Source organism: Martes martes (genome assembly GCF_963455335.1).
Source record: "Martes martes genome assembly, chromosome: 10".
NCBI lineage: Eukaryota > Metazoa > Chordata > Mammalia > Carnivora > Mustelidae > Martes > Martes martes.
In genome coordinates this window covers 106,206,227-106,228,271 of record NC_137898.1, presented here as the reverse complement: position 1 = coordinate 106,228,271, position 22,045 = coordinate 106,206,227, and the positions used below count along the sequence as shown (strand labels likewise).

At 50.3% G+C, this 22,045-nt stretch overlaps 1 protein-coding gene across 5 annotated transcripts in view; it reads left to right on the top strand.

Moving 5' to 3' along the window:
- NCAM1 (neural cell adhesion molecule 1) overlaps positions 1-22,045 on the top strand; it is a gene marked incomplete at its 5' end in the record, with an annotated part of 294,571 nt that overhangs the window by 243,268 nt on the left and 29,258 nt on the right. For all 5 annotated transcript variants that reach the window (XM_080815557.1, XM_080815556.1, XM_080815560.1 and 2 more), the window contains 5 exons: positions 9,475-9,625; positions 9,981-10,165; positions 10,533-10,629; positions 10,941-11,111; positions 12,799-12,930. In XM_080815557.1, coding sequence (XP_080671683.1) covers positions 9,475-9,625; positions 9,981-10,165; positions 10,533-10,629; positions 10,941-11,111; positions 12,799-12,930 — 736 coding nt within the window. The remainder of the gene's footprint in view (positions 1-9,474; positions 9,626-9,980; positions 10,166-10,532; positions 10,630-10,940; positions 11,112-12,798; positions 12,931-22,045) is intronic.

Below are 22,045 nucleotides of genomic sequence, written 5' to 3'. Positions count from 1 at the left end.
ATCTCATCTCATATGCCCTGTAGTATAGGGCTTCATTTTAGTTGGCCAGAGCTTTGTCACCTGGTCAGGAGTAATGGCCTTAGCCTTAAAGAACATTTATAATGGATTGCTTATTGACCACAATGTCACAGTTGATAGATCTTCTCCCTTCTGCCTGCCTAAAGGAAATCCCTACAGAGGGTAAACTCAAAGTCAAAAAAGAGATAGGGTGACAGAGCAGATCCACATTTGGGATTTGAACTTGAGGATCTGGTTTCTGCCCCGTGAATAAAAGACAAAATGAAATCAGAAGGAGCAGAAAGTGCTGTTCCAAAAAGCCCATTATTTTTTGCAAGTTTTAACTCCACATTTGAATTCAACTTAACAAAAGCTCAAGGAACTGCTAAGTATTTTTGAAACTCGCATATGCTGTTCGATATTGTGGAAACCGACTGGATTAAGAAATGTGGTGTTTACTTGGATACTTTCTTTATCAACATTGGAATTAAACCCTAAGCTCGGATTTCAGCTCCCATCGTGTGTGTTACGTGGATTGAATGTACATTTCAGGGCTTAAACCACAGGGCTGCGGCTCGGCACATATTTCTACATCAGGCATGTGATTTGTCCAGAACGACCCATTGTATATCGCTGACCTACAGGGAAGGACAGAAATAATGTCTATCCCAGATGAATGATGCTTTTAAATTCGATGTCTTTTCTAGGAATAGCTTCACAGCTAAGCTAGACCAGAAGGGTTATTAAGATTTGTGTCTACCCTAAGTTCTTTCATAGGTGGGCACTTCTGGCCTGTATCTGTGAAGTCATTTTTACAGAATGAGAACAAAAACCCAGGCACCAGTCCACACTCATACTTACTAAGTATTGAGACAAAAGGCATCCAGCAGAGACCATCTCCGACCAAGGAGGGTTGCATAATTCAGCTATTAGTGTAGATCATTTGTCTCAATCTGGGATAATTATCTAAGCCCAGCCACATAGGTCGTATTGTGGTTTCTTTTACTACGGACTGCCTTCAAGTTTACTCAGAGCGACATTACTGGAACATGTGTGAATCCATGTTAGAACAAGTCCTCCAGACCAGCCAGTGCCATGACACCGTATAAACATATCTGCCGAAATGAAACCCTACATAGAAAAGTTGCCATTTCTATTAGTTATATATTAATGCCAGAAAGGCTTGATGTCCATCTTATACCATGGAGAGCTCGTAATTAAGAGAACAAAGATGGCCCGCTCATGCCAGCTGGACTCTGGGTAATCAATTTCACTTTCATCTGGCAGCAGCCCCTCGTGTTCTCCCCCATCTGAAGGTGCATCGTGTATGAGCAGGGATCGAGATGATCAGAAGCACAGTGTTGTAGCAGTGAAAGAAAACAATGTCCTTTTTAAAGTCAGGATGGTACATGAAGCAGATAAAAACGGACGATTGTATCTACCTGTTAAGGTCAGGAAGGCTCCTGAGAATTAGACCACACACAATGCTGGGATCCTAGAGGTTGGGAAGGAGGGTCCCATTTGAGGTTGTCCAGTTTCAGCCAGCACTCACTTTGCAGCTTATCTGCCCGAAAGGCTCATGGTCCCTCCCTGAAGGGTGACGGTGTCTGTCCTCTCCAGGCAGCTGGCCAGTGCTGATGATCCAGAAGGTCTCCTTCCTTGCCCCGTCCACTGCTCAGTCTTCCCACCTCTGCCTCTCAGTCCTCTGGGTGAGAACTCTTGGATTTTTCCACTAGCTTCCACTCTCTGTCCCTTAGACACACTCACTGGTCTTCCCCTTTTCCCACGCCATGGGTTCAACCTCTTGTGCTTCCTGGTGGTCCCCTCCCGGAGAGCTTCAGTCCCTGGGCACGCCCCTGATGTTTTGTGGAGCTGGTGTAGCTAATGCGGATTTCCGTGCAGCGACCTGCTCCCTTGTTCTGGACGCTTCCCTGTTCTGGGCGCCATCAGGCAGCTGAAGTGTTAGCGCTGTCGTCATTTCCTCATTCTCCTGCCTCGTCTTGAGCTTGTGGTCAACTAAAACGCTCAGCTCGTTTTTATACGGACAGCACTGAGGCCACATACCCCCTTGTCCTGTTCTTATGCAATTGATTGCTTCACCAAAAATGCAGAATTTTGTATTTCTGCTAAAAATTGTTTTGTTTGTTGCAGCCTGACATTCCTCTGTGGGGTCACTATGGCAGTTGGGGAAGGCTCTCCCTTCCCGGGATGGTACTACCGGCCCCCTTCCCTCTCAATGCCAGCAGCCACCTCTAATCATTTTGATGACCACCAGTGCCACATAGACAAACTCTTTCTGGCTTCAGAAACATTTTAGTCCATCATCCTGGCTTTCCTCAGAGCTGTCCTTAGAGGTCTGTAGGTCTCGGGCATTTCAAGCCACGTGGACCCACCCCCACCCTGTCCCCAACCCCCGGTTTTGTTTATGTGTTTTTAAAGTAATGAGGTCTAATAGTGGTGACCCCCACTTCACAAGGCCCAAAGGCAGGCAGCTCAGTACCCTTCCCCAGTCCAGCATTAGTATTAGCCGTTGCCTCCAGTCTCGCATGAACACTTCCATGAAACATCTTTGTCCAGGCCACTGATAAAAATGTCGACTGGGACAAGGTCAAGTGCAGAGCCCTTAGAATGCTCTCATGACTTCCCTCTGGGTCACTGGCTCAGATGGAGCCCCTACCGCCACGGTGCTCCTCGTGATTGTGATGACATTTGTGGAAGGCTCGATGATTTCTTCAATAAAGTTGGTTACAGTATAAGCTCATTAGAACAGCTCCGTCTTTGGCTTCATTGCTTAGTTAAGTCTAGTATTTGTCTAGACTTAACTAAGTCTAGGTAGGGGTGCTCTCTTCTTAAGAGGAGAGAAAAGGCTTCCAACCATAGGCACAGAGTTAGTAACTTTCTACTGGATCCTAATATTCCTCTTCATTAAAAAAAAAAAAAAAAAAAGCGGGTGGGAAAGCAAGCAAAAGCCCGTCCCTGAGCCTGATCGCCACACCCTACCCACTTGTGTCTCTAGGTGGAGCCCGGCTGCTTCTTGGAGACTGCCGACGGTCAGTCTGCTAAGCTTCAGTTATAATTGGGTTGGTTTTGCTCACCAGCCGATAAGAGCTAAGCTAAATTTGGGTCATGAAGACCATTAGGGTAGATCATCTGTCTGCAAGTTAATCCATTCCTTAGTCTCTATTATGTTGGCCAAAAAGAAGACAAACCATCTATGAACATCGTAATGGGGATCGGTTTGACCCATGTGTCTGGAGGTCCTTGTGATAACGCAGAGGCAAAGAAAGGTTTCCCCCCCCCCATCCTCTCATCACTCATCCTACCTAGACCCATTTTAAATATTGCGAGGTATGTGAGTGAGTGGGGCTAAGTTCCAGGTGCCATTTACATACTGAGCAAGACCTTTGGAGGCTGATTTGCACAATCTGTCGCTAGCAGAACACTTTCGCTGTGGGCTTATTTGAACATGACTTTGAAATGACTGGTAAAGAAATTCATACGAAACCTTAACATTTAAGGAAAAGAAGAGGGGCAGAGAGTTGAGGTCAGGAGAGATAGACAAAAAATGGAATTTCATGAGCCTTGAGTCTTTAGCTGGTGGAGTATCCCACAAATGCCACAAATAAGAGAGAGCTTTGAAATTCTGGATTCATTGGAAACTGGATCTTTCTGTCACCGGGAGGAATTCCTCTTCTGTACAGCCTAGGTGCCCACGTATAAACACTGGAAAGGGTGCCTGTATTGAGCAGTTAGAGTTTGGCATATTCTGCCTATGGGCACAGGTAGAGGACACTTGAGGACAACGGTAGGGGGGCTTCTTCTAGTTTATTTACACATTCCTACAGACTTGTGTGTGAGATAATCGAATGTGCATATGAAAAGAACCTGGAACTTAAAATTTCTGGAACATGACCAGTCCTATGCTAATGTGTTTCTGTGTGTTCATATCAGATTGTCTTCAAGTGAGCCACACCCCATCACCAAGTTGTCAGGGCCAAGGTATAGCCTACCATTCCCTGAGGCACACAGGCCAGAGGTCAGGCTACCGGAAGCGTCCTGTTCCTAGCAACAACTTACTCTGAAAGCCACAAAACCATAGTGATCTGGGAGAGACACAAGAAGACTCAGATTTGAAAAGCAAATAACTCCATACGATATAGCCCTTAAAAAACGATCTTGATTCACACAGCCCTGGCATGTGACAGACAAGCTTCTCGGTGATGTGAACTTGGCAACCACGTTTGACATGTTGGCCCACTGTCCCTTTGGTCTCTGCATGTTCGTTCCTCTGTTCTCACTTTTTTCTTCATTTCAACATCACATGACATCATCCAACATTACCCTCCTCCTTCCTCCCAAATGCTCTTTGCGTTTAGTGGACTCTTACTAAATGTTCGCTAACTCATTTGCATTTCCTGGATTGCATCGCTGTGTCTCTGGCCTCTGTTCTTTCCTTTCTCTATCTGAACATCAGGGACAACCAGGCACTTGTGCCGCCTAATAAAAAGAATGATGCAGGTATGATGTTTTTCAATCCCGGTATGAAAACAGACACGCCGTCAGCATCGTAGATTCCCAAATGCTGGATAAGTAAAATATCTGAATGTGGACAGGAAAATACCCAAGCCTCTGTGCTTCTGAGTTGACTCATGAATGCCATGTTGGATGAAGGTGGTGCACGCTCGAGCCCGCATGCCGTCTGGGCGTTCCTCTGGAGCCGGCCACAACAGAGTTTGCTGGCCTGAAAGTTTCCTGCCCCACAACTTTAACGAATTCATGCTAACCATTCCTGATGTACCTCTCTGCTCCTTTCTTAGTTCCTTTCTTTTTTTAAGATACCAACTTGATTTTTAATAGGATGCATGCAACGAGTTAGAACAATGCATGAGCACAAAATGGCATTCATAGTTTTGCGATCGACTGTCTTAACAGAATCCAAAGGAGGAAACCTACCCTCTACATTTATCTCTAGACTATGTGGTTCGTATTAGTGGTGTCCTCAAATATGACAAGAAATGCTCAAGACGTTTTAAAACAGGAGCAGTCGAACCCGTCTGCTGGTGTCCATGTGTATGCCTACCAAAGATTAGGAAAGCCTTCTCCTTTGAATGATACATCATAATGTGCGGAAGGGGGGGAAAGTGGAACATGAACTGCCTCCTAACTTAAAGTGGGTGATAAACACACCATTGAAAGTGGGCCTTGGACAGAGTTCTGAGTTAAAAAAAAAAAGCAGCTGCATGTGCACGGAACACAGTGTTATACATCAATGTTCTGAAGCAACATGTTGTAAAATTTTACTGCTTTCTTGTTGTGTTTTATATCTTGTTCTCTCCAGGCTTCGTGGACTCGACCAGAGAAGCAAGAGGTATAGCTTACCTGACCACTAGCCAGTCTTTAGTTTTCGAAAGCATTCTAGCTTAACTCACCATTCCAGTTCCATAACCAGACATGCTAAACTAATTAGTCCTAGAGTTAGATTAAAGAATAGGTCGATAGTGGTAGACGTTACTTAGCAATAGTGGCGTTCTAGGGTGAGCAAGCAAGCTGTGTTGGGAGTGGATGAACAAAATCCTTATTACTTCTTAAAATTGGATCTTATTCTCTTGCTGTGCTGGTAAAAATCACATCCAGGTAATTATACTTTTACAGAAATAAATCGCTCCAATCCCCAGGCCAGGCGTTTTGAAATGACAATTTTTTTTTTTTTTTTTTTTTTTTTTTACTTTCACCTGGTTGATGGGGCTTTGGGTCATAAAGTCACGAAGTTAGTGGTCTAAAAACCCACTCAACCCTTCCCAGCTCAACTCATCTTGTTGCTCGCTTATTTTATAATAATTGGTCTCGGTAAATGATCACATCACATCCCATTTCGTGTCAAAGCAATGCAGACGACATCTCTCCCTGGTTTGCCCAAACTGCTAAACACACGTATGTCACTTTCACAGAGCATTAAATTTATGAGATGAGCACGATTTGGCACAAGCGGTTGTATGTTTTTTAGAAGTGCATAGCATTTAGCCCTTGAGATTTCTCTGACTACTTGCTTCAGCTCAGGGAATGTGGGACTTTGTTTGAAAACTGAAGCTAAATATTAATCTTAAGATTTTAATGTTACCCACCCAAGACCCTAATTACAATCATGCCTGTCATTGTTTTCACTGACTTGTGTGATTAAGTGACAGAGAGTGAAATAAGAACCAGTATGCTTCCGATGGGGTTCGAGAATCCAACCCACAAGTATTTCTTTAAAAACTAGCTTTCTTCTCTTCTCCAGAAGAAATTTTGATCTTGTAGTAGTATAAATGTAGACTACGGGAATCCTATACACTGTATTCTAATCGGGTAACCCGATCCTCTTGGTCTTCCAGGAATGATAATTATTCGGAACACATAACTCTTGTGTTCAGGTCGTGGCTATAAATATTTAATACTGTTTAATATTGAAGAGTTGACTGCCCGCCCCCGGGCACTGATCCTAGTTTCTGCACGTGAACACACGGTCGTGATCAAACCCAGTGTCTGATAAGCTCTCTTCATATCCTACCTTCTTCCTCGTCATGGGGACCGTAGTCGAGCACGCATCTTGCTGAAATCGCTCCGTGCGGTCCCAGCCTGGTGTTGTATTGCCCCAAAGCCACAGACCCACTGGGATTGGGGAAGGGAGAGAAGAAGGGTTCACTACCACCCCCGCTTCTGAGCAGCTACAGACCTCGTTCTCCTTGGCCTTCTGCATCTTCCCTGTCATTCTGATGTGGACCCGGCTGGAAGGGGAGGGGAGATTCATGAGGGAGCATTAAGGGAGGGTAAGAGAATTACTATTATAAGTGGAAGTAATAGGTTTACTCCCAGGAAAGCAGAGAACTCACCTCCGTTCTCCAGAAGTATCCTTATCTTGAGTATCTCACTCTGGATGTAATTGACTTTCAAGTGAGCGCCGCCCCTGGGGCTCAGAAGTTCCATTCCTTCCTATTTGTCTCATTCAGAGACAAAGACCGTTAAGTCCAGATGAGTTCCAGAGAAGGCTTGGGCTATGGCCAGTTTTGTTCTGTAAGCTCGGAAAATTAGCACTTTCACCTGGAAGAAGGATGCAAAAAATGTTTTGATGAGAAGGTAGCTGTAATCGCCCTGCGTTGCTATTTTTGCAAAACAGGGTCTTCTTGTCCCAGCTGTCCTTCCATTCTTGCCCAGAGATCGTCCACTTCCTCTGCAAGGCTGAACTGTCACCAGGACCCCTACCTGGATGGCTCATAGGTGGCACTCCTTGCCTTTGTCCTGGTGCCACAGTAAAATGTTTCAGAGGGAGAGAGTCTAATCGCACTGGAAGTCTGTGCGCTTCCCCTTGGAGCGAGAACTGGGCACCTGACAAATTCCCATCCCCAATGCCGTCGTGAGCCGCCGCAAAACAAGAATTCTGTGTAGAGGACTGTCTCCTGGCCTCTTGACACCATGAAATGAGAAAATCTTCCACACAGAGAAATTTAGACCACCCAGAAGGGGAGGAAATCATGGCTGTCAATGAAACCACTTCCAAACTTCTCTTCAACCACTTTCTAGAATATTCTGAGTAGACTGGTCATGCCCTGCTTTGTTGTTGTTACTGTCCTCCTCTTCCCTACATGACTCTCTTTGCATCTTTTGCTGCAATATTGCTTCCATTGTGGAAATGTTCTCTTGACTTCCCAATGATCTGGTCCGTTTTCCATGTTTGTGGGTGTTGAGCCCAGGACAAGCTCGTCTGTATGACACACGATCATAGTTCAGCCGCTGGCCGGTGTCACGGTCAGCTAAACCTGTGTTCTCACTGAGATAACCAGAAGGGCGGGGGTAGATCTTGAGCCTTTTCTGCCTTTATCCCATTGTATCTGGGGCAGAAAGGCGTGGCAAAGAGGTCAGGTCAGCCCTCTAGAGGTGTTTGCAAAGATGTCCTCGATGCCACTCACTTAGACTGATGGGTTCATTTTCGGATAGCTCATGGAAGTGCTCCTGGGGTGTATTGGGACAACCCCGTCAGCCCACAATAAAGGGAGTCCCAGGATCCAGAGACCCTGCGATGTCTCATGGCTTTCTAGTCGAGGGCTCCACACCTGTCTGTGGTCGCCTCTCACTAATGTGTAGCATCTCCTCAGCCAGTCAGCCTTGCAGACCTACGGGTCAGATGGGGTGAGAGCCTGGGCTTCGGGCGCTCCTCTGAGAGCAGAATGGCCCGCAGGCAGTGGTGACTTTGCTCGGCCATCTGCCTCCTCGCCGGAACCGGTGTTCCAGCTTCCAGATACCTACCTCAGTGGGACTTAAATGCCTGAGATAGATTAATTCCATTAGCGATGGTCAGAGGGACTTCTTGGGTCCCTTAGGTCTGTGGAGACTGCCCCACAAGGCCCATGGAACTTTGTTTTTGAGCTGCCCAAACCGGCTGGGTGTGACATGGCAATTCTGGGTTTCGGGATTCCAAACCAGCACATCAGAAGAACCTGAGGGAAACAGGTGTTCTTTCATTCTTTAAAGGCCCAAACCCATGGGACGACAGATGCCACATTGAGAGCACTCACCTGGCCCTCTCCACAGAATATCATATGCTGGAGATAAGAGCGTGGCCCAGCCTACAAGGAGCGAGACTCCTTCTTCACATTACCAACTTTCTTGAGGATCTGACCTTGGGCAACGTGCCCAGACTTTTCCTAGGCTGGCCACCATTTCACTTCGGGCATCAAGGCAGGAGCCCCTTGGACATATTCCAGGACCCACTGCCTAGGGATCACAGGCTTATTCCCCTTTTGACCAATCGCTGGAATTCCAGAGACTCGGGAAGCCAATTATGTTATCAAGGGCTGGAATGCAGAATCTGGTGGTGGCTGCCTGGGACTCTGTGCCACTGTCCCTGGAGAGGGGACCCAGGGACCCTCACTTCCAGCTCAACAGCTCCTCGCCACCGAGCTGTTGGACTCTCTCTTGAATGAAATTATTTCACTTTTAAGCCTTCAGGAAGGCGAGACATCTGCAGAAATATAGGTTTCTTGTATAAGTCCCTGCACTTGGCACACTCTGATTTCCCATTATGCATGCGTGCACCGAGCTGCCAGATGGGCAGACGCCTGGAAGGAAAGCACAGGGCGCAGGTTTCCCAGAGTCTCAGGACGCAAAGCTGTTGTTGCTGGACTATCCGCTGGCCAGGGCTTTTGCTTCCATCTTAGACGTGCCAAACAAAGTCGTCTTGGGGGACCTTGCTCGTCCTTGCCCCAAACCGATCTTGGCATGGAGTCTAGGCTGCTTCCCATGAACTGGGTCCCATTTTCTATTTTGGATGCACTCAAGTTCCCGTGGCGCTCTCCAGAGCCTCCCACGCTAGCTGGGACCGTAAGTAAGAGACATGGGCACAGCTAGGGGAGAGAAGGTGAGACTGGTCCCAGACAAGAGATGGCCCAGTCTCCTCTCCCTGCGCCGCCGTGGGCTCTCACGCGCTCTCTTCCCTCCTGGCAGACTCTGGACGGGCACTTGGTGGTGCACAGCCATGCCCGCGTGTCGTCCCTGACCCTGAAGAGCATCCAGTACACGGACGCAGGAGAGTATGTCTGCACCGCCAGCAACACCATCGGCCAGGACTCCCAGTCCATGTACCTGGAAGTGCAGTGTGAGCCGCAGCTGTGGAAGGATGAGGGGAGGGGACTGTGCAGGGTCGGGCTGAAAGGGGACAATGGCAGCCAGGATCCGAGCTGCATCCCCCTGGCTCTGCTCACGCTCCCGGTGGCAGTTGCCCGAGCCATTCCAGAGCTCTGTCCCCAAGTCATCCCCTGACACTGTGCCAAGCTCACGAGCCCTTCTGTCCTCCCACACGGCTCATAGGACTGCTGAACCAGCCTGACCTTCACTATATCCCAGCGCTGGCTCTGTTTGGGGCGCACCCGCCCTCCAGGGGCTGGGAGACGGGGCGTGCGGGGCTCCTACGTAGTCGTGGTCTTCCTGATCGGCATTGTGGTTCCTTGCAGATGCCCCCAAGCTGCAGGGCCCCGTGGCCGTGTACACGTGGGAGGGGAACCAGGTGAACATCACATGCGAGGTATTCGCCTACCCCAGTGCCACCATCTCGTGGTTTCGAGACGGTCAGCTGCTGCCGAGCTCCAACTACAGCAATATCAAGATCTACAACACCCCTTCCGCCAGCTATCTGGAGGTGAGTCGGGGAGGGGGCAGGGGAGCGGGGAGAAGGCACCGTCCGACTCCGGATCAGCTCCTCTATGCAGCTAACATCTTCTCGCTCGCTTCTCTGGCATCCTGACCAGGGGAGCCATCGGCTACAGAAGAAACTGAGCCTCAGCCCTGCCCCTTTTCTCTCCCTGGGGCCGGGTCATGGCCCAGGAGGCCAAGGGTACCTCTTCTCGCTGGCCCCGTGGCAGTTCTCTCCGGCTTCAGGCTGGGCTGGAGCTAATGGTTCATGCTTTCCTGGTTCTTTTCTTTACAAATCCATCCAATAAATAAAGATCTGAGTTGGTGGCCATTGCTTGGGACACTTAGAACCCACGAGTTCCTTCTTTCCAAAGGTGACCCCAGACTCCGAAAACGATTTCGGAAATTACAACTGTACTGCAGTGAACCGCATTGGACAGGAGTCTTTGGAGTTCATCCTTGTCCAAGCAGGTGAGCCCCCTCATGGCTGCACTACCCTTCCCCTTGCTGGCCTGGTCCATGCCCTTCGGTGACACCAGGTGAAGAGAGGGGCAGGGTGGCCAAAGACAGAGAGAGGGGGTCAGGAAGCAGGGAGCCTGTGGAGGCTGGAGGGTGTGGGCACAGGACCTGCTGGGAGAGGATCATATGGTGAGGTGGGCTGGGGGACGGGATCTAGGTGATAAGATTCCCAAGAATGAGCAGAAATGAGAGACTTGCCTTGTGGCCGAGAGTTCTGGACCTGGTGGGGCTCACCTGGGTCTCCGTCTGTGCCCTCCCCACAGACACCCCATCTTCGCCGTCCATCGACCAGGTGGAGCCATACTCTAGCACGGCACAGGTGCAGTTTGATGAGCCCGAGGCCACTGGTGGGGTGCCCATCCTCAAATACAAGGCAGAGTGGAGAGCCGTGGGCGAGGAAGTGTGGCATTTCAAGTGGTATGATGCCAAAGAAGGTAAGCGGGGAACAGCGGGCACTCCCTTTAGGAGGATGGGCTGCTTGGTGTTGGGCAGACACTCCCCCCAGGCCCTGCACCCTGATAGCCCATGGGGGTGGCATGGCACACCGCTGTCAGCTGCTGAGGGAGCCACAGGCCAAGCCCTGCCAGCCGTTCATCTCCCTGTGCTGCAGCCCCATCCCGGTCCCTCGAGAATTAGGGCGCGCTCGCATCTCCTCTAGAATCGTTGGCCCTCCGTGCCTTGGTACCCGAGGACCTGCTTCCCGGGACCATGCCAAGGTGGGCGAGGCCGTGTCAAGCACGTTCCAAGCAGAAGTCCTGCTTAGGTGCTGGGCACAACCAGAGGAGTCCGGCCGCCCCTGCTGTGCACCTTTGGGGGTCCTGCGCTGCGGGTTCTCTTCCATCACCCACCCCCTGTCCTGCCTGGTGGACTCAGGGACTGTCATGGACTTACAGTGTTGACCAAATAACAAACTGCCCGAGGGTAAAGTCTGCTCTTAAATCCATGCTGTGATATATTTCCAAATCCGAAGTTCAGAAGGTGACCCTTGGATGCCTGCAGTTTGAAGATTCTGAGCCCAGACCATTTTGCCCCAAGGACCGAGTATATAACTGTGTCTGACTCTCTGTTTGGGGTTTAACCAGGTCTGTGAGGCTTGCTTTGTTTCTGTAGAAAGTCTTAATCCTGGTCCTGTCTGTGGTGACGGAGCAGCCCCCTCCCGACCCTTTTTTACTGAGAATTTGTTTCACCAGGAAGCTTTCATCACTGTTTTCAGTTTGGGGGGAGGGGGCCTGGGAGGAATTTCTGAGAGTCAGGATTGGAGCCGGGAGAAGACAACCTCTTTACCTTCCTAACTTCCTCTGAAAACTCACACCAAATTCATGGCGAGTTGATCCCATGTTACAGTCTGTCCAACTGGCTTTTTTTTTTTCTTTTTGTCATGGCTACAGCTAGATGAAATATAAAATGTATATATTTTTAAATTCAAGTATAATGAACTTTCTAGTTTTATTTTTGTTGTAGCAAAATATGTAGAATCTGAAATTGACCATTTTGGCCACTTTTCAGTACGCAGTTTCAGTACACAGTACACACAGCATTAAGTACATTCACATTATTGTGCAGCCGTTACCACCATCCATCTCCAGAACTTTCTGGTGATCCTGAACTCAGCACCCGTTCAACACTAACTCCCTGTCCCACCTCCCGCCTGCCCCGGCAACGGCCATTCTATTTCCCGTCTCCAGGTAGCGACTGTCCCCAGGACTTGTATGAGTGGAGTCATACCATCGTCGTCCTTTTGTGTCTGGCTGATTTCACTTAGCTGATGTCCTCGGGGTTCATCTACACTGTAGCCCATGTCAGAGCTTCCTTCCTTGTTAAGGCTGACTGATTCTCCATTGAGTCAACACCCCATTCTGGGTACCCACTCACCCCCACGGATGGACAGGGCAGTCGTTTCCACCCGTCGGAGGTTGTGAGCAATGCTCCAGTGAACGTGGGCACCAGGTGTCAGTTCCAGGTCGTGTTTTCAAAGCTTTTGTGTGTATCCCCAGACGAGCAGTTGCTGGATCACGTGGTGACAGCAGGTGTAAGTGTCTAGGACCCGCCGCGCTGTATTCCACAGCGACTGCGCCGAAAGGCTTTCCCTCCCTGGTGATCCTTCTCCTCTTCTCACAACAGCCAACATGGAAGGCATCGTCACCATTGTGGGCCTGAAGCCTGAGACCACCTACGCCGTGCGGCTGGCGGCCCTCAACGGCAAGGGTCTGGGTGAGATCAGCACAGCCTCCGAGTTCAAGACGCAGCCAGTCCGTAAGTACATGCAGCGCCCGGCCTCTTCCCCACACCCACCGTCTTCTGGGGTGGGGGGAGGGGACCCCGAGCTGCCCCATCCTCTGTACGGATGCAGCTGTTTGTGCTTCAGATGGCTCTGTTCAGGGAGGGCTCACCTCCTAGCCCCCCGGCCCTCAGCGACAGCTGGTCCCCAGCCCCTTTTGTGCAGTCTTTCCCAAAGAGCTTGGTGATGCTGTCGCAGTAGATGGTCCCGCTTGTTGGCATCGCAGCCAGGGAGGAAATCACTGGCGCCTCCTGAAGGGGACCCAGCCAGGGATGCGGCAGCGTGTTGTGGAGGGATCTGGCAGATTTTGCTTTTTGATGCAGGTCACAAAGGCCCTAAAGCACCCTGTGACTTGAAGGAAGAGGGAAAAGATGATGATGGTCGTGTAATTAGTCGTGGGATTTTTGATGCAGCAGAGAGATTACATCACAGAAAAGAGGAGGCCGCTATGGGATGTGTGTGCAGTAGCGAGACCCCCCCCCCCCCCAGCAATGCAAAAGTGGAAGGAGGGCTGAGGCCTCTGTGTCCCGCTCCCCCTCCCTCCCACCACGAGCACGCGTCAGCGTCTCCCTCCCTTTTAGCCTCTTGTGAGAGAAGCGCTTCTTCCTGATCCACTCGGGATGGCGTCTGCTTTCCTCCATCGTTCCCTCTTTCCTTACACCATGCCTGCCATGCTTTCCCTCCCATCCCACTGATTGTGCTGGGCCAGCCCTGCTCCGGGGACCCCCTCTGCAGACCCAGGCTGCTGCCCTGGGAGGATCGGGCACCCGTCCAGCGGGAGCAGGTGCGACAGACCCAGACTCCTTGAGCGGTGCAGAGCTCCCTGGGTCCTCTCTCATTCCCGGGCTTATCAGGCACGCAGGGCAGTCCCTCGCTTCCTTGTCTTCGAAGCCAGAGGCCTGCAAGGCAACGCCCCACTTTTTCCAGTAACAGAAGGCCCGCCTCGTCTTCCTTCCGCAGGAATTGCTTCTTTCTGGATTTGACGTAACTTGATTTGAATTCCAGCTCCGTGTGCTTCGCAGACTCTATTCATTTCTTTTCCATCTTTTTTTTCTCCCCCTTGGGTCTGTCTCTTGTCTTTTCTTTTCGTCTGTGTTCCATCCATGGGAAATGCAGACAGCCCTCTTCCACGTAAGTGCCTCTTCTTACCCCCTTACCTGTTTCGATAGTGTTAACATCTGCTAGTTCTAGTTCTTAATTTAGTTTTGGTCCCCTCTTTCGTCCCCTAGGCTGAAGTAGATGATGCCATCCGGGCCCTAACCGCACTGACCTTAGTCTAGCTGTGCTCTCGTCAATGTCTGTAGGTTCTACTCCCAGAGGCTAACACGCGCCCTGTTCTAGAGCATGCGACTTTTGTGTCCTTTGAAGTTGTGTTTCTTTATTAATTTCTGTGTGTGACGATTACCCCGTGGCGATGGGGACTCGCGCCGGCCAAGCATGGTGGGAGTCTGCAGGGGGCCTCCGAGTCACACGCGGCGGCACCCCCTCGCCTTCTGCCCGGACGCCGGAAACGTGACCACAGCCTCACCAGGGATTCAGAATCCCTTCCGGGAAAAGGCAGCTGAAAGGATTTTCCCATTTGCTTTTAGGAGATGAGAGAATTGAGCTCAGAGCCCCTTCCCTTTTCCGTCTGTGGTGGCTGGAGGGCTCCGGGAGGCCCGAGCTGCAGCTGCAGGTGTAGAGAATGGCGTGGGCTCTGGCTCTGAGTCACAGGTGCGTCCTGCAGACGGCCGCTGGGCGCTAAAACCTGCACTTCCGGAGGGTTCTGTTCTTCCGCACTAGGTTCTGACAACGTGCATGTCCCTGTTTGGGAAAGACTGACCGGCCACTCAGTAACCTCACCGTCGAGCGTAAGCGTAGGGGGATTCTCCATGGGGAGGATGTGTAAGCTGGAAATAGCAAGTATAGGGAGCAAGGGTTATAGGAGGCCTGCCCGCTGTTCCACGGGGCCCAAAAGGGTCTGACCTGCCCAGCAAGATGTCCCCAAGGGTCACTGCCGCCGAGCCCTGCCTCTCGCTTCCTGGGCTGAGCTAATAGTGAAGGGGAGTGTTACCCGGAGAGACTCCTCGGAAGGAAAGGTATTCAGAAAACTGCACACTCTTCTCATAAAAAGCTCCCGGCTCCTGAAAGGCACTCAGGGAAGCTTATCTTTTTAAAATTTATTCAGAAATATTGCAGCAACAGCAGAAACTAAGTAGCTCAGTGTAGGCGTTCTGAGATTTTGAGCGAGTGCAAAATCCACGATCTCAGCAGACTTGGTTCCTGAATGAACTGGTTCTGGAAGGAGTCAGGATTGGGGACTGGATTGGCATTGTCAGGTCAAGACTGACAGCTGTCTGCTCTGGGCGGCAGCTCGGACCCTGACAGCATCTGCCTCCTGGATCCTTAATTGGGGCCTCGGTGTCCGTGCTTCTGGATTTTATCAGTAAAGGAACGGCGGCTTCGTTACGTGGCGGAGAGCAAAGCCGAGATGAGTCTTCCTTCAGAGTTTCTTACCAGCACCTGGGGGCCGAGTACTGAATCAGAGTGAGTGGTCTTAGACTTCAAAGCCCATCAGTGATTTTCCACTCATTGTCAGTTCAGCCCCTAGAGAGGTGAGAATTTAAGCATATGCTTTGTTTTAAAATTCAATGTTTAATTTTAAAAAAAGAGAGACCTCAGACCTTGTTGTTACGTGTACCAAGATTCCAAGAACCCCTCTGGAAGATGGAGCGGTCAGCTGCCCGTTCCTAGTAGGCCGTGAATGGCACAGGAGCGCGCATCGCTAGTGGCACGCAAAGCCACTTCTCGACCGTCTAATAAAGTTACGGCCTAAACAAGCAAACTGCTAAGGAAGGAGAGTCATGGCAGAGCCTTACACTTGACTGCCTTTGTCAAGAACTTGAGCGGGTTAAAAGTCAGCGCACACGTACTCATAGGCTCATGAAGGTTGGTTGTGATGGTCTTTCCTGTACCCTCATGACCTGCATAGAGGGGCTGAAGTGAGGGCCTAGCCCAGGGGGTGGCTAGACTCCTGAAGAAGGATACAGTGGGGAGAATGGCTCCAGCGTCGGACACCGCCATGCCCACACTCACGGCTACTGGGAAGGGAGGGCACGTTTCAAGAGGGACTTCTCTGAGTTCTCACTCCCCTTCCTCAGAAGGCACAAAGGTTGTCCAAAATTAGGTAAATAAAGTCAGCCATCCATTTAGCTGCATGCTTACACCAAGCCCAGGCTGGTATTGGTCTCTGACACTGGCTCGTCCCGCCCGCTGACTGTGCTTTTCCCTCCTATGATGTTGGGGTGCTGATGCATGCCTGATCCCGTGACATTGGAGTTGGGCCCTAAGGGCACCTTCACCCCAAGGGGGAGAAGGTACAGGCTCAATAAGCTGTCATACTGAACAGAGAGTCATCGCTGCCAGGCCTCCCTGTTAGGAGGCAATAGGTGAGAGCTGGTGTATTTTGTATTAGCTTATCACTCGAAGTTCCTTGAGGTGTGCGGGTAGTGGGGTTGCCCTCTTGGTTCCTTAATAGACTTACCCACATGCAGGGGCATGACCATGTCAAAGGGGTGAGCGGGTGAAACTAGCCAGAGCCACAAATACCTCAAAGAGTCTGACTTCTGAGCTGCTGGGTGGGAGAGCTGGGCTCACCTGTTTGAAGACTCCTTTGTGCACGGCTAATAAGTGTGTGTGAAGGACACGCAGGAGCAGTGACTCCAAACAAACAACTAGAACTCCAGCCTGGGAAAATGTCCCTGTTCCATGTATTTTTAGGCCGGATGTCTGCGTGTTATCATGAAGCTTTTAGGTGGAAAGCTCTCGGACTCTGTTTGCCCCGGGAGGGGCTGCTTCCCTATCAGCGCCGCTGAGGCCCTAAAGACGTGATGTGACCATCGGTTATGCATCCTTTCCTCCGTGACCAAGCCACACACCGTCAGCATTTTGTTGCCCGAATGTCATCTCCTAATTTGCTTCTGAACCATGAAGCAAAATAGACAACTTCTTGCAGGGGATAAAGATCATGAAGGAGTTGTCTGCTTTTCAAAGGAGGCACCTTGAGATTTTTTTGTCTTCACATTTTGCCCCCTAGATGGCAGTTGCAAGTACAAATTAAATGCGTTCTAATATATTGTGTTTAAAACACATAAATTTGCCAGAATAATATGGACAGTGATGCAAACAATTCAAGCCAAAAAAAGTGCGAGAGAAAGGAGCGAGCGAGAGAGATACGCTTTCCCCTGAATTAACCAGCTCATCAAGTCGTGACGAGCTCACCGTGAGTTCAGCGAGCACCTTGCCCCACACGCTTCATCTGGAAGAGAGACGGAAGACCAAACTATGAGTGTGCCAAGGCAATGGTGGAGATAACAGTAACGTTCTTCCAATTTTCATCTGGCTCTCAAAGGAGACTTTGTTTTGTGATTATTGATGGGACAACCTCTGAATATCTGCCAGTGAAAAACTGAAGATCTATTCAGTGTCCAGAATGCCTCAGATGTGCCATTTCTAACGGCCCTCTGAGCGGAAAGTTGGGTTAGCGTTACTTTATTTAGTCCCAGTCTCTTCAGCGATCCCTTCTTCCGAGAGAGTGAGACTAACACTCAGTGTTATTTGCAGGGGTCTCCACGCTCACAGCTGCCCCCAGAGAATCACCTTCTGTAGGGTTTGGGAGGGCAGCAGCAGTTACAGTATCATCTGGATGCCCAGCGGTCCTGACGTCACCCAGCAGTGAACATCGAGTGGAACAGTCATTTGTGTTTCTTTGGGACCTTGAGATTAGAGTGAGGCACACAGGCTTTGCTCTTAGTATGTGCCCAGAGTGCAGACACGTGCCTGTCGAGAAGCACATACAGAGATCTATCACATGAAGAGCCAAAGCCTCCTTTTCCCCATGTCTACCTCCCCCTGGGGTCCAGGTTCCGTCCTCCCGACATCGGATCCCATGGAGGTGGCTGGTCCTGCCCAGTTGGCTGTTTGTTTCAGGCAGGGTTGGAGGTCTCTGCAGCTGCTCCCGGCCCAGTCCCTGACCTGAACCTGGGGGCTTGGCAGGCACACCGGCCCTCACCTTGAAGCCAGAGAACCCAGCTCCCTGCGGGTCTGCGAGCCCCCTGCCCTCACGCACGATGTTCTTCCTCCTCACTGTCCCCACTCTAGCTCCGGCCGCTGACAGCCCCGGAGCAGCTCTTCTATTTTTTCATTCAGTGTCTGTGTGCTTCAATGAGCTTTTTTCCCTTTTTTTTTCACTTTCATTTTTCTTTCCTCAGTGGCTCCCGCTAGCTCTTCCACCCCTGTTCCATTGTCTCCTCCAGATAGTGAGTATCATTTTCTTCATCCGTCTCTCTGCAGGTTGCTTTCCACCAGCCGCGGTGGGTCTGCGTAATGTTATCTCCTTCACCAGGTGATAATTCAACTGTGTTGGCAGAAAGCAGGGCCGGGTTTTAGAGAAGCAAATGAGAAGAGAAATAGGCATGGGGCCTCCCAGATTCATGGGAGGCCTCGCTCCCCCCAAGGAGGAGGCAAGTGACAGGCATGGCTCTGGACAGAAAATCCTGCAGTCGGGCTTCCCGGGGCTGGTGAGGCCCAGCCCGGCCCTGTCCTCGGGACTCTCCGTGGGCTGGACCCGAGCTGACATTTGGAGAAACCAAAGGAATTTGCCAAGAAAAATATCTCTTCTGCAGGGTCATAAGAAATGCTTTGGGGTGTTGTGTTTTCACCCTTCATTTTAATTGGCACAGTTGGATTCAGACATCGAAATTAGATAGTGAGGCCTGTAGCTCTTGCTTTCTCCATAAACGCATACTTGTCTCGTAAATATTTGCAGGAAAATAAACAGCGTCTGCTTACAGATGTGCCTGGCGGTAGGCGCCTCGGCAAATTATTAACCCTTCCCAAGTGAGCCTTGTCATTCTCGGCCATAAAATAGGATGAGTAATCGCCCTCCTCCCCCCTACCCACCCCTGTAAGGGAACGTTCCAGCACGTATCAAGCTGCGTCTGCCCACCCCAGAGCAGAACTGCTAAGCCTGGCAGTGACTCCGGCCTCGTCATTCCTCACTGGGCCTCTCTCCTTCACCGTCTTGTTTCATTTGGCCGCCCCATCCTTCTGTTCCCCTGGGGACTCAGGAGAGAGCACTGTGCCTGCAACGGTGTGGAGTTTGGAACCCAGCTCTCGGAGAGGGGAGGGGAGCAAAGGGAGGCGGCAGCTGCACGAGGCCAGCAGGCACTCAGGGGGCCGAAGGGTGGCGCCGCCCGCCAGGCCCACGACCTCAGGAGGGGACTCCAGCCCTGAGCGCAGGAGCCCCTATTGCATCTGTTTGGCTTTAGCAACAGGCCCACCATGCCCACGTGGCGCTTTCCAGGCCGTGGCTCTAGCAGCAAGCATCCAGGCTTGGGAACCAGAGATAGCCGTGGGTTCAAATCCCACGTCCACTCCTGTGTCCAGCTCCGTGGCCACAGAGTCCTCTCTCCAGTGAAGGGCAGATTCTACCTCTCTTGTAGGTATCTGTGGAAATGAAAGACTCGGTATGAAAAACACAAAACACAGCGCCCAGCACATAGTAGCTGGAATTTGTGGTAAGAATAAATGAGGGTTATGTTATTTCTTGCCGAATGAGAGTAACTTGTCAGCAACATCTCTGATCATTTTCTTAAAATATCCATACTTCTATTGCTAAGTCAGGGGAAAAGGCGGTGAGAGAGTATTCCCTTCACTATCTCTTTTTTCTTTATAACTGTGTGTATATCTATTTCTATATATACGTATGCACACATACACGCCCCAGTATAAACACGTTCCTGTATTTACTTATGACTATAATTCATATCTCCATTCTCTCCTTCACCTTCCCATGCCCTGTCTGCCTTTCGTGTTTCCATAGCAACCTGGCCTCTTCCTGCCCCCACAACCGCAGAACCGGCTAGTGAGTACAGAGTTATGGTGGCCCTCGGCCAGATTGCTGCTTGTTGCGGAGCTGACTTCCGGGTCACAGTGCTGCCCGTCGTTGTCCCTTGTATTGAAAGTAACCGTTGTGAATGCATGAGGCTCTCTCCTGGTGTGGTTTCCTAAGCATGCTGCCTGCGCGGCCAGGAGACTAGACCCAGCGCCACCAGAAGGGCCGGGGTGATTATTTGAAGAATATTCTGCATGAAGAGAATTTTCCAAATTTCCCTTTGTGTGAAAAAACAGAATAGGATTAGAGAAACAGTAAGGAGACAAAAGAAAAGGATCTCCTCCCAGCTTTTTTTGTCCGTTCCCTCTCCAGCGTGCACGCACGCACGCGTAGCCAAGACTGAGGACGAGGGAAGGAGCAGAGGGGCCGCTGCTTGCAGAGAGGTGGAGGGTGCGTCGGGGAGGGAAGTCGCTGCTCCTTCCGGACAGCTTTCCCTGCTTTGTGGAGCCTTGCAGCAGGGCCGGGGGGGCGTGAGGAGTGCACAGAGCACCCCAGGCGGGAGAGGCCTCCTCGCAGCCCTCCTCCTCAGCGCTAGGAAAATGGCGGCCCCTGAAAGCAGAGCCGGGCCCGCCCAAGACGGTGTGCTGAGAGCCCAGACCCGAGTTGTGGAATTCATCTGCAGAGGGTAGAGTCAGGGCCAGACTTGTGGAAAACATCACACTTCATCGCAACGGTGACCTGTTCCAAGCTGGCCTTTATGATGCTCTAATGAGGTGAGCTTGTGGGTTAGGCCTGAAGTCCCAAGTCAACAGGAGCCCCCGCGTGCGCTGACGATGTGTGTGTGTGTGTGTGTGTGTGTGTGTGTGTGTGTGTGTGTGTACAGTGGTGTCCACAGCCATGTGGGGGTTTAGGTTTTATAATATTTTTAAGTGCACAGAAAAAAAATGGCACACGTCCACTGAGCAGTAGTCTGTGGGAGAAGGCGGCAAGCCGGTGTGCGGAATACAGTTCCCGCTCTGCTCCCTGGGCCAAGGTTTCGGATACATAATTGAACAGAGAAGAAAAGAGTTTCCTGGTTGTGCGTGGTGCAGGAAATGGTTCTTTTTTCTACTGCAGAACATAGCTGAGGGTCTGCTTTCTTGGTGTTCTCTGTGTGCGTGTGCTGCAATGAATTTTAATTCCTGACGCTTTTTGAGGTTTCATTTTGTCAGCAGAGCCGAGCGGGTGACAATGAACTGTGCTCGCATGGATTTCACTCAGAGGATGAGTTTGTGGTTTTGGTTTGATTTGGTTTTGTTTTGTTCTGCGTTTGGGAAAGGAATGCAATTAACCCTTTCTTCTTCAAACAGCCATGTTCCTGTCCCTTCCAGCTTGGGGCAGTGTGTGTGCAAGGCATAGCAGGAGAAGGCTACAGAATGCACTTGCATGGTCTGCGTCATATTAACGTGTCCCACAATAGACTGGTCCTCCCTGACATCTAGAATCCAGATTTTTCCTTAAGGAGGAATGAGATGTTCCTCCCTGACATATGTTTAATTTTTAAACATCACACATTTCTGTCCATGGATCAGATCAGTAGTGACATCAAAAGAGAACAAAGTTTGTTTGTTTGTTTGGTTTTTGGCACCACTTGACTACTGACCAAAATTATAGGTCCCAGTGGATCCTGGGATATGAGGAAAGATGGTCACAATTGGGCAGCGTCTTGTATTTACCATGAGCATAATCATATAGAGGAAGGCAGTGATCATCAGCCAGTCAGTAGAGCTGAAAAGAATGTCTCTTATTTTTGCCTGTGTGTGTGTGTGTGTGTGTGTGTGTGTTGATCCTTTTATAATCATGAATTCATGAATGAATGAAGGTACCCTAGATAAGACCAAAAGAGAAACCGATCAGTTGCATATAATTCCCGCAATTCCTGTTGGTTGGAATGTTCCAGAGCCTGTGTGGTGTGGAACAATAGAACGGACAGGTTCTATCAGCTCGCAGTGGCAAGGGAGGTGTGACTGGGCTAAAGGATTTCTCCCGCAATATTTCTAAACAGTGGTGTGTTTTGGACAGAAAGGTACTTCCACCTCCCCTCTTTGCCCTTTTTCTCTCAGCTTCAACCAGCCAAAGCCTGAACTTCCCCTTGACCTATACAAGTTAAGGCGGGAAACCCAAAATGCCTTTTGACGAGGCAGGTTATTCAGTAACAAATTAGACCGTAAATACAG